A 12,168-nucleotide genomic window follows, 5' to 3' on the forward strand; every position below is an offset into this window, starting at 1 on the left:
GGCAAAAATGTTCAAAAGTATAGTGGATAGACAATGAAAAGAGTGATGGGGATGTTGGGACCAGAAACATATTCTTAAAGGAGGAGTTAATTGAGCTAAACTTTAATGATGGATAGAAAACGAAAAAATGGGGCTGGGAAGATGGCTCAGTGGTAGAGCGCTTGCCTTGCATGCCTGAGGCCCTGGGTTCAGTTCCTCAACACCACATAAGCAAAATGAAAAAAGCCGGATGTGGCACTGTGGCTCAAGTGGTAGTGCTAGCCTTGAGCTGAAGAACTCAGGAACAGTGCCCAGGCCCAGAGTTCAGGCCCCACAACCGGACCCCCCCCCCAAAAAAAAGAAAAAAGAAAACGAAAAAAATTAACAAAAGAGGGTGTTTCTCTCCTTAGTGGGGTTTGAATTAAGGTGTAGATCCTAATAGCAAGATGGGTTGTGAGAGGAAAATGATGAAGATAAGCAAATAAGCTATAATATTAAGTAAGAAATGGCCAGGATATGCTCTATGTCAGGAAAACTGGAGTGAAGGTGCAGATCTGAAATTGTTTAGAGATGGGAGTCACCACAGTTTGATGAAAGATGATAAAAAATAATACAGAGAGCCAGATATGGTGCAACATGTTTGAAATTCCAGCAGTTAGGCTGAGGCAAGAGGATCATGATTTGAAGCTAACTTGAGCTACATAGCAAGACTTTACCTCAAACAGACCAAAACGCACAGAAAAATGATAAAAAGAAATGGAGGAGTGGCTAAAAGATATGAAATCTATTTTGGACCTATTGTCTATAAAGTGCTGGAAAGAACATTATTATCATGATTTCCAGTAGGGTTGAGAACACTCAGGATTGGTAATGACAGGGGAACAGCTGTAAAGAAGGATCAAAGAAGACATTGCAAAGCCCTCTCAAGACAGGTAAGAAAACCCCAAAGCTAAGCTTGCTATGGGAGCAATCATGAGATGACAAGTTCAATGGCAAAGCAGAGTACTCAAGCGCTTCCAGATCACGAGTGACACACTGCTGCCACCTGGTGGCTACATGTAAAACTCATAATGAGGACATTTTAGAGCCAGCAAAGTCCTTCCCTCTTGAAAGCCTTCTAGAGTTCATTGTTCTCTCTACTTAATTTTCTTTTTTTCTTTTTTGGGTCAGGTTGTGGGGCCTGAACTCTGGGCCTGGGCGCTGTCCCTCAGCTCTTTAGCTCAAGGCTAGCGCTCTACCACTTGAGCCACAGTGCCACTTCCGGCTTTTTTCTTTTTGCTTATGTGGTGCTGGGGAATCGAACCCAGGGCCTCAGGCATGCAAGGCAAGCTCTCTACCACTGAGCCACCTTCCCAGCCCTCTACTTAATTTTCTTTCCATCTCTACTTCTTCTTTTGAGAGACATTTATCAATATTTTAGATATATGGGCTAAACAGTCTGGCATTATTCAACTTTATTTGTTATTTTTGCATTTTAAATATTATCCTTAAGAAATATTCAACAAGATTGCTAGCCTTGAGCTGAAGAGCTGAGGGACAGCGCCCAGGCCCAGAGTTCAAGCCCCACGACCAACAACAACAAAAAGAAACATTCAACATTTTTTTTTTGCACTGCTGAGTATGGAACCGAGAGCCTTGTACATGCTAGCAAATGCTCTATCACTAAGTTACATCCTCAGCCCCACTATTCTGTGTGTGGGGGCTGTGTGTGTGTGTGTGTGTGTGTGTGTGTGTGTGTGTGTGTGTGTGTGTGTACGGGGGCTTGAACTCAGGGCCTGGGTCCTGTCCCTTAGCTTTATTGCTTAAGGCTGGTGCTTTACCAGTTGAATCTTGCCTTCACTTCCAGCTTTTTGGTGGTTAATTGGAGATGAGACTCACAAACATCCCTGCCCAGAATGGCTTCAAACCATGATCCTCAGATCTCAGCTTTCTGAATAGGATTACAGGAATGACCCTCTGGCATCTGACTCTCACTACCTTTTTATAGTAATTGTTCTTGTTTCCTTTTAGCTTTATCATATCTATATGCATGTACAAACAGTATACTTTATCTCTCCCAGGTCTGAGCTTCATATACACAGGTGCATACTACCATAATTCTTTTTTGAAAAGCGGGCTTTGTTGTGATACACTGTAAATAACACAAATTCATTTTTTTAATTTATGTAGTTCATTTTTTAAAATAAATTCAGAGCTGGACCACCATAATCATGATCAATTTTAGATTATTTTAATCATAGCAAAAAGAAATAATATACCTTGTCCATATAACCCCTCTGTACGGTATTTTCAAAAGAAAAAAAGAAATAATAAGCCTGGCGCTGGTAGCTCACATCTGTAATCCTAGCTACTCAGGAGGCTGAGATCTGAGGATTGAGGTTCAAAGCCAGTCTGGGCAGGAAAGTCTGTGAGACTCTTATCTCCAATTAACCACCAGAAAACCAGAAGTGGTACTGTGGCTCAAGTGGCAGAGCATTCAACTTGAGCTGAAGAGCTCAGGGACAGCACCCAGGCCCAGAGTTCAAGCCCATGACTAAACAAAACAAAACAAAAGAAAAAAAGTAATGTACCCATTAGTAATCACCCTCTTTTCCTTCTTCTTGAAGCCCATAGCAATCACTAATGTACTTCCTGTCTCTGTGTATTTGTATCTTTGACCATTGTATGTAAACAGAATCAGACAAAATGTGCTCTTTTCTGTTTGTCCTCTCGCATTGTTTTCATGGTTCATCTATGAACATGAATTGGTACTTTTTTCCTTTTGTCCATTCATCAGTGGATGGACATTTGGATTGCTTCTACTTTAGGCTATTATTATCATTAATATACTGCTATGAATGTTAGTACATAGTTTTGTATAGACATGTTTTCATCTCTCTTGGATATGCACTTAGAAATGGAATTGTTGACTCATATGGTGATTCTATATTTAACTTTTGAGGAAATTCTCAACTGTTTTCCAAAATGAGTGCACCATTTTACAATCCAATCCACAATATTTGAGGATTCTAACTTCTTTGCAGATACCTGTTACTGTATTTCTTTATTATAGCTATGCTAATCGCATTAAGTAGTGTTTCATTCTGGATTAATTTTGCATTTGTGTGATGTCCAATGATATGGAGCAGCTTTTCATGTATTTATTGCCATTTTCATATTCTGGAGAAATGCCTACTAAGATCCTTTGCACATTTTAAAAAGATTTATTTTGCCAGTCCTGGGACTTGAACTCAGGGTCTGGGCACTGTCCCTGAGCTTCTTTTGCTCAAAGCTAGCACTCTACCACTTGAGCCACAGTGCCACTTCCAGCCTCTTCTATTTATGTGGTACTGAGGAATTGAATCCAGGGCTTCATTCATGCTATCCAGTACTCTTCAACTAAGTCCCATTCCCAGCCCCTCAAAAGATTTTTATTAGCATACATCAGTTGTACAAAGGGGGGGTTCATTGTGACATTTCCACACATAAATACATTATATACATATATTACATACCTACATATATACAATATAGCCTGATCAAACTCCATGCATCACTGTCCCTCATTTCCCTACTCCTCTCTTAAACAATCTCAACAGTTTTCATTCTTCTTTCACATATTCATATAAAGTATTTCAACTTTATTCAGTATCTTCACCCTCTGAGTTGGCCATCACTTCTCCTGATGATATTTAGCTCCAAATAGAGCCTGTTTACCATGCTATAAGGGCCTGGGCATTATCCCTGAGCTCTTTAGCTCAAGGCTAGGCACTCTACCACTTGAGCCACAGCACCACTTTCGGTTTTCTGGTGGTTCACTGGAGATAAGAGTCTTATGGACTTTCCTGCCTGAGTTGATTTTGTACCGTGATCCTCAGATCCTCAGATCTCAGCGTCCTGAGTAGCTAGGAGTATAGGCGTGAGCCACCAGCATCCAGCTTGTTTCTGAAGGTTTGTGCTCAAGGCTAACACTCTACCAGTTAAGCCCCAGCTCCACTTCTTTTGGCTTTTTGAGGTTAATTGGAGATAAGAGTCTCACAGATTTTCCTGCCCAGGGTGGCTTTGAACCTCAATGCTCAGATCTCAGCCTTTTGAGTAGTTAGGATTACAGGTGTGAGCCATTCGCACCTGGCTCTATGTCAAGTTTCATGCCTTTAGTCTCAAGATATAGAATTGACTCAAGGGAGAAAGGAAGGATAGAGGGAGGAAGAAAGAGTGTTAAATTTTGCAGTTGGCTTCCTGTATCCAAGAGGTTCACTTGTTCCTTGAGCCTGTTGCGCCGTCCTCCCGGGCCCCCTCCTCTCCCGTACCCTGGTCAAACCTGAGCCAGTCGCCCGCCCCCGCACTCCACTGATTGGCTGCAGTGGCCTGTTCGTCACACTCTGCTGTCATCGTGGTCAGAAGATAAAAGCAGCCGCGGCTGCCTTGGGAACCGTGCTGCTTGGACTCGGGTACCCTTCTCTGGGTGGCAGTACGAAGCAGCCCCTTTTCCTCCCCCTACACCCCCGGATCGCTTAACGGCGAGAGCGGCGCGCGCCTCCCCCCGACCCCCAAGCAGGGTTGCAGGACCAGTAGGCTGAAACCAGGCTCCCAAACGTCCTCAGCCCACCAGCTGCGTGGAGGTAAAGTGGGGGGGGGGATTTGATTTCCTGGTGTGGGGAGAAGTGGGGGGGGCGGAAGCTGCCAGTCCTGGGTGGCACAGGGTTTGGAGAATCGGCAATTGCGAGGTAAGGGAAGGAGCACCCGCAAAGCCTGGCAGCTTTGAGGGAGGAGGTGGGGTTCACCTGGTTGCTGCAGAGTGGGTAAGATGTGCTTGCATTGGGGGAAGGGAAGAAGAAGCCACGCAGGAGAGGAGGGAGAAGGACTCGAATTTGCCTTGGACTCCCCCCTCCCCTTATTTTGAACCCCCTTTTGCACCTCATCACCTCTTCCTGGGGAGAACTATGTGGGTGGGTGTGTCCAAGTCCTATTCCATTTCTCTAAAGCAGCCGGTCTAAGCGGAATCTGACCTCGAATTGTGTGCAACTGCTTGTAGATCTGGTAGGCAATGCTGGCACGGGATCAAATGGGGAAGGGTCGTTGGGGATCGTTTGAGGGAAGGTGGGAGAGGGAATTTTCTGCCTGGCGACTGCAGAGGCGGGGAAAGGGAGGGGGAGGAGGGAGCAGCGGGATGACGCGCGACACTACCTCCGACCCTCCACCCCCTGCCCGCCTCCCCTGTGGCGCAGTTTGGACACCTGGAGCACACCGAATCTGTGAATCCTGCGGACTGTGATCGACCGGACCCCAGAAGCAAGCTTTCTTACGAAGAGCAAAGATTTCACCAGCTGGAAATAAAGGTGCACTCATTTCTGCATCTGTAAAGGATCTGAGAATTACCACAGGGGTGGGGAGGTCACAAGGGGGTGTGGCTGAGGCCAGATGATGCAATCACTGAGATCCTCTGTGATTTCTACGCATCTGCCACTGCTGTGCTTGCTTTTGAGAGCCTCACTGTCGATTCCATACACTGTTCAAGCTACATAGAATTCGAAGCAACAGTTGCCATTCCCTTGGAAGGACTTGGGGGCGCAGGCAGCGGGGAGGGGGGGGTGGATTTGGCTGCAGAAAGCACCCAGCGAGCCTAGAAGCCACCTGAGACGAGCAACAAGAGACTATCATTGCCCATCTCTTGCAGGATATTTTTTTAAGAGGAGGGGGGAGGGGGGGAGGCGGGGACCCTGTAATGCAGGCTATTGAGGTAAGGAGTGAACACAGCTACAGTATGTCTCTTATTAACTCCCCCCCCCTGTTTTTCTTTACAGACCCTACTGGAATAAGAGGAGGACAGAATCCCCTGCACACCTGCATATTAGCCCGCTCCCACCCCCGCCCCATAAAAGCCCAGGAATTCTGTATTGAGATCCTGTGTCATCAGCAGGCATGGCAAGCATCCTTGCACACGTGGGTGCCAACCGGGGGCAAAATGCAGCCATGCCTCCTTGGGCCCATTCCTTGCTGAGATCCCTGGGGAGAAGTCTTGGCCCTTTGATGGCCTACATAGCAGAGAGAAACCTGAAATTGTTCTCAGGGAAAGCAGTGCCAGTCCCAGGGGAAGAAACCTTTGAAAACTGGCTGATCCAAGTCAATGGGGTCCTGCCAGATTGGAATATACCTGAGGAAGAGAAGCTCAAGCGTTTGATGAAAACGCTCAGGGGTCCTGCCCGCGAGGTCATGCGTTTGCTCCAGGCTGCCAACCCTAATCTAAGTGTGGCAGATTTTTTGCAGGCAATGAAATTGGTGTTCGGTGAGTCTGAAAGCACGGTGACGGCTCATGGTAAATTTGTGAACACGCTCCAGGCAGAGGGGGAGAAAGCCTCCCTTTATGTGATCCGTTTAGAGGTGCAACTCCAAAATGCTATCCAGGCAGGCGTCCTGTGCGAGAGAGATGCAAACCAGACTCGCCTGCACCAGTTCCTGGTAGGGGCTGAGCTGAGTAGGGACCTGCACTGCAGGCTTAAGGGGCTTCTCAGGGTGTATGCAAATGAGCCAGAGCAGCTTCCTGATTTCCTGGAGCTAATCAGAATGATTCGGGAGGAGGAAGATTGGGATGACACATTTATTACACCAAAGCAGCCCAAAAGATCTGAGTCAGAGGTGGAGAATGTAAGCAGCCCCGTGATATTTGAGGACAACTCCCAAATCGCCATGAGCAGTGCTGACTGCAATGTGATAGAGATAGACGATACCCAGGATGACTCAGATGAGGATGTGATCCTGATAGAATCTGAGGACCCTCCGCTCTCATCCTTGGCTTCCCCTCCCATTCCAGACATCTATCAGGACCAAGTGCTGCTCATTGATTCCCCCAGCACTTCCGCCACTCAGTCTCCTTCCACCAGCCATGGTGATGGGCGGAGAGCCAGGAAGCGAAAACACACAAGGGGCTGTACTTCTTGTGGTGAGGAGGGTCACTCAAAAGAAACCTGTGACAATAGCAACAAGACCCAAGTTTTTGAGAATCTGATCATCACCCTACAGGAGCTGACACATAGAGAGCAGGGGCCAAGACCTGTCAAAACCTATGGCCCCTGTGAGCTACAGTATGGTGCTGGCCCCCAGCCTTAAATGAGCCCCTGACTAGGAAATTAGAGGAGGGGATGTGTCTAACTTGCATGAATTAATCTGAAAAGCAGTTTTCTTTTGTATGGAGAAAGGGTCTTGAATAGCAACCAGTAGAGTGAAAGAAGATGGCCTGTAATCCATCCTTGCTTTTTCTCCCCATTGCTGAAGATCCTGTTTTCTGTGTGTGCCCATTTCCTTGATTGCTTTGTTCTCTTGATGAAAATAGCATCTTTCATTGTTAAGTGTTCAACTATTAGAGAAAATTATAAAAAGGTGATGTACAAGTGATCTAGAACTCTCCACCCTTTGGTAAATGTCCTTCTAGATATTTCTCTATGCCTATGTACACAGATAGCTATATATTATAGATAAGTGATTCAATATAAGTGCTATTCTATATGCTGTATTTTTTCACCAAACGATACATGTTGTGGCCTTCTATGTCTGTAAAAAAATACAATACATACATACATATGTATGTATATCAACATCTACCTTAATGTCTCTGTGGTATTATTTAACGTCTCTGTGATAGTATTTTAAGAAGATGTAAAGGGAAAGAAAAAAAAATACTGAAAAGCTATAAAGGGCAGGGTCATAGTCTGAAGATTTTTTTTTTCAATCAGCTTCATTGCAGATGAACAAAGAAGAAGAAATGTGCTGAAATATTTCCCAAAGAGAAAAAGTCCCTTTACCACAACTGACCTGTCCCCTACCTCATAGAGCCAAATTATGACCTGTATTAATTGACAATACACCACTGATTACTTTCCTGTTCAAGTTAGAGGAGTTGGGTGGGGGTTATGTACCCAACAAGAGAATCCCAGGGGTTCCACTCCTGTTCACTTTGGTGAAGGGAAGTTCTCCCCTAGGTGGATTCCATACATTTCTGCAGCAGCTTCTGGACATTATTTTTAAGGTGCCACGGTCCTGGAGCTTGAACTCACAGTGTGGGCACTGTCCCTGAGCTTTTTAGATTATAGCTAGTATTCTACCACTTGAGCCACAGCTCCAATTCCAATGTATTTGGAAGTTATTGGAGATAAGGGTCTCCCACAGTTTCCTTCCTAGGCTGGCTTTGAACCATGATTCTCAGATCTCAACCTCCTGAGTAGTGAGGATTACAGGCATGAGCCACTGGTACCTTGCTTCTAGACAGCATTCTTTTGACAAGGAATCTCATCTGTGGACTGACACCACCCTCTGCCCCCTCCCCGATGAGGGAAAGAGAAAAGAACAACTCTTGGGAGCTTTGGGAGCTCAGCACCAGTACGCTCAGCTCTGCTACAGATTGCAGGTAGTTTAAGGACTCCCAACTAACCCCACTGGAACCCAAGATTGCTTTCATAAGGCACGTTGAAAAACAACCCCAGGGGCTGGGAAGGTGGCTCAGTGGTAGAGCACTTGCCTTGCATGCATGAGGCCCTGGGTTCGATTCCTCAGCACCACATAAGCAAAAAAAAAGCCGGAAGTGGTGCTGTGGCTCAAGTGGTAGAGTGCTAGCCTTGAGCTGAAGAGCTGAGGGATAGCGCCCAGGCCCAGAGTTCAGGCCCCATGACCGGACCCCCCCCCCAAAAAAAGGAAAAAAAGAAAAAAAAACATACCCAGGTCACTTGAAAAAACATGGGAATCAGCCAGCCAGGAAGCCCCAGTTGCCATTAGAGGAGAGTGGAGAATATGTGTGGGGAAGGGACGGAAAAGAGGGACTTTCCTAGGAACTGGCCTCACAGAAGCCCACCCTGGATCATCTACTGACCTCCATTTGAAGAATGACAAGAGAGGACAATGTGACCTTAGACCATATGGATCCTATGTTTTGTGAGCAGGACAGGGCTGAGCATTTAGGAGCAGGAAGAGAATGAAATGTAATGGAAGAGAGTGGAAGAGTGGAAGGGGGTACAGGTAGTGTGCAAAGGAGTCACAGAGTGAAGTGAATGGGTGAGTCTGGGGTTCTTGAGGGATTTGGTGATTCCCAGGTAATGGAGGGCCCACACTGCTTAAGAGGACAGAGCATGCAGTAGCAGTGGGAGCTGGTATGCCAGCAGAGAAGATAGAGCTGCTGTGTGGCTCAAGGAACTACAGGGACTCCCATGCAAATTGTCAGAGGCAGGAAGCCTTGTAAGAATCAGGACCAAGGGATTCATGCAAAACCCTGGGCTGGATTGTACAAGGATTGGCAAAGGTTGGTGGGGCTGGATGGGGGCTCCCCAGAGAAGGCCCTTAAGGTCCTAATTATGCTAGCAATGGATGGCCCACTAAGTAGAGACAAAGGGAGCCCAGGCTGAGGTCCTGAGGGAGAGATGGTGACCAAGTGCTTCAGGAAGCTCTCCCTGAGTTGAAGTGCTTCTCTGCAGAAAAACCCCTTTAGCTCCTCTTGGGCCTTTTGCTCCTACACCTTTCATGACTGAACTTTTTTTTTTTCCTTGTCAGTTGAACTCACAGCCTGAGTGCTGCCCCTGAGTTTTCACTCAAAGCTAGCTCTCTACCACTTTGAGCCACAGCTCCATTCCCATTTTTCTGGGGACTAATTGGAGACTTGAGTATCATGGGATTTCCTGCCTGGGCTTTGAACCACAGTCTTCGATCTCAGCCTCCTGAGTGGCTAGGGTCACAGGTGTGAGCCACCACTGCCTGGCTAATGACTCTACAATTTGACCTTACAATCACCACCAGTCCCCTCACCCAGTGCTCCCTGGAGCCCACACTTGTCCTTTGGTGACAGTGGTGGAGGCACAGAGCTCTTTCCTCAGCTTCCATGTCTCCACTACTTCCAACCCCACCACTTGATGATTGTTTTAAGCCTCAGTCTCTAGAAAGAAACCAGAAGCCAGGATCCAGTGGCTCACATTGGTAATCTTAGCTACTCAGGAGGCTGAGATCTGAGGATCATGGCTCAAGGCTAGCCTGGGCAGGAAAGTCTGTGAGACTCTTATCTCCAATTAAAAAAAAAAAAACAAAAACACCAAACTACCAGAAAGAAAAACTCAACAACAGAAGTGTCACTGTGGCTCAAAAGTGGTAGAACGCTAGCCTGAAGCAAAAGAAGTTCAGGGACAGTGCCCAGGCCCTGAGTTCAAGCTCCAGGATGCCTCTCTCCCCCGCCCCCCTGCCCCCAAAAAAGAAATATCTTCTGCCTCTGCATAGTAAGCTCTACAGGAGGACCAATCCTAGCATCCCTTCATGGCACCTCTGAGCCCAGGGCAGCCCCCTATTGTATTCCCAGAGTGGAGCAGCTCACCTCAGATCTCCAGAGCCACAGGAATCTCCAACAACCCTTAGCTTGCACAGGTTTTACCTCTTAATTTCGACCTACCCTGACTAAAGCTTCTCTTGACATGCACGTGTGTGTGTGTGTGTGTGTGTGTGTGTGTGTGCTTTGAACTGTGATCCTCAGAGCTCAGCTCCTGAGTAGCTAGGATTACAGGTACCAGGCTTCCATTTTTTAAACCAATGGTCACTTTTTCTCATGTTTACTCTATAAATACTTGTTGAATGGTTTGCCCAAAGATACAGATTGATGCTGCCATCATTTCTCTCTGGCACCACGCAGATTAGGAACATGAAAGGAGAAAGAAAGAAATCCGTTTTATGCATTACTGCCAACTTCTTTCTCACTAAAGTTAGCTGCAGTGGAGATCTCTGTAGAGATCCCAGCCTGTAAAACCTGTTTTATGGTCCTTCCCCTTCTTTCCTCTTCCTAGCTTCTTCCCTGTTCATATACACTTGAAACGGACAACAATTTTAGCCTGCTGTAAACCAGTATTTCTTTTTTTAAAAACTTCATTTTTTGAGACACTGGCTTTGCCATCATGCAAGAAATATGTATTTGCTCTAATTGGATACCTAAAGTATTCAGGAGAGACTAATGGGCTTTGCCAAAAGGAGGCTATTAGAGACTTTTATGTCTAGATCCCTCATTTCAAGCTATGGACTTATTTTCTTCCTCCTACCTACATTCCCATTGGTTGCTAAGGGATGAAAATGGCTCTTTGTCTTGTTAGAAGAAGCTGGCCTCTGGGCACCCTTTTGTGTTATTTTCCTCCTGCCTGGCATCTTTTCTCTTGGTTTCCATGACACCCTCCTTTGATGGCTCCCCCTCCTTGGCCTTTTTAGTAGCCACTTCTCAGTCTCTTTGCTCAATTTTCTTCCTCTTCTTGATCTCTGTACCATTATTTCCCGTACTTTTTTTTTCTTTTTTTGTGCTGATCATGGATGGTATCCTTGATTTCTTTTTTTTTTTCTCTCTCAAAGCTAGCACTCCATCACTTGAGCTACAGCTCCACCTCTGGATTTCTGGTGGTTAATTGGAGATAAGAGTCTCATGGATTTTCCTTCCCAGGCTGCCTTTGAACCTTTCAGCCTCCTGAGAAGCTAGGATTACAGACATGAGTCACCAGGATCCTGCTTACTCTAGACCTTTTTTTGGAGGAGGGGTGAGGGGAAAGTTAACAGAGAAAAAACTGGGAACAAAAATCACAAGTATTGATTGCTGAATAAATCAGGTTTTGTGTATACAGTGGAATGCTACTGTATATGTACATGTGTGGGCATGATGTCATATCATTGCTGGAAAAATAATGTATGTTCTCTGTGGACCAGGGCTTAGAAGAGTACCACTTCATCATACCCTCTGTGTTACCTTTTTTTTGGGGGGGGTGTTGGTGGTGTGGCTTGAACTCAGGGCCTAGGCACTGCCACTGAGCCTCTTTGTGCCCAAGGCTAGCGCTCTACCACTTGAGCTACAGCATCACTTCCGGTATTCTGATGGTTAATTGGAGATAAGAGTCTCACAGACTTTCCTACGTGGGCTGGCTTTAAACCAAGATCCTCAGAGCTCAGCCTCCTGAGTAGCTAGGATTACAGGTGGGAGCCACCACTGCCAGACTTCTGTATTTGTTGTTGTTGTTTAATTTTATTTTATTGTAAAGATGCTGTACAGAGGGGATACAGTTATATGAGTAAGGCAATGAGTACATTTCTTGTCCAGCATTGTTACCCCCTCCTCTGTTGTTCTCCCACTATCCCTTCCCTCTCCCACATCGCTCACTCATGCCCCCGCCCCGAAGTTGTAAAGTTCATTTCCAATATAGTGTCTTGTGGATATCA

General features: G+C 46.0%; 1 protein-coding gene across 1 annotated transcript; it reads left to right on the plus strand.

The window, feature by feature from the left end:
• The first annotated feature begins 5,872 nt into the window (after positions 1-5,872).
• Zcchc12 (zinc finger, CCHC domain containing 12) lies at positions 5,873-7,476 on the plus strand. The gene has a single exon (XM_013019775.1). It carries the CDS (start codon positions 5,881-5,883, stop codon positions 7,063-7,065), a length of 1,185 nt encoding a protein of 394 aa, XP_012875229.1. The 5' UTR covers positions 5,873-5,880; the 3' UTR covers positions 7,066-7,476.
• Positions 7,477-12,168: the final 4,692 nt, after the last annotated feature.

Source organism: Dipodomys ordii, unplaced genomic scaffold (genome assembly GCF_000151885.1).
Source record: "Dipodomys ordii isolate 6190 unplaced genomic scaffold, Dord_2.0 Scaffold47, whole genome shotgun sequence".
In the NCBI taxonomy this organism is placed as follows: domain Eukaryota; kingdom Metazoa; phylum Chordata; class Mammalia; order Rodentia; family Heteromyidae; genus Dipodomys; species Dipodomys ordii.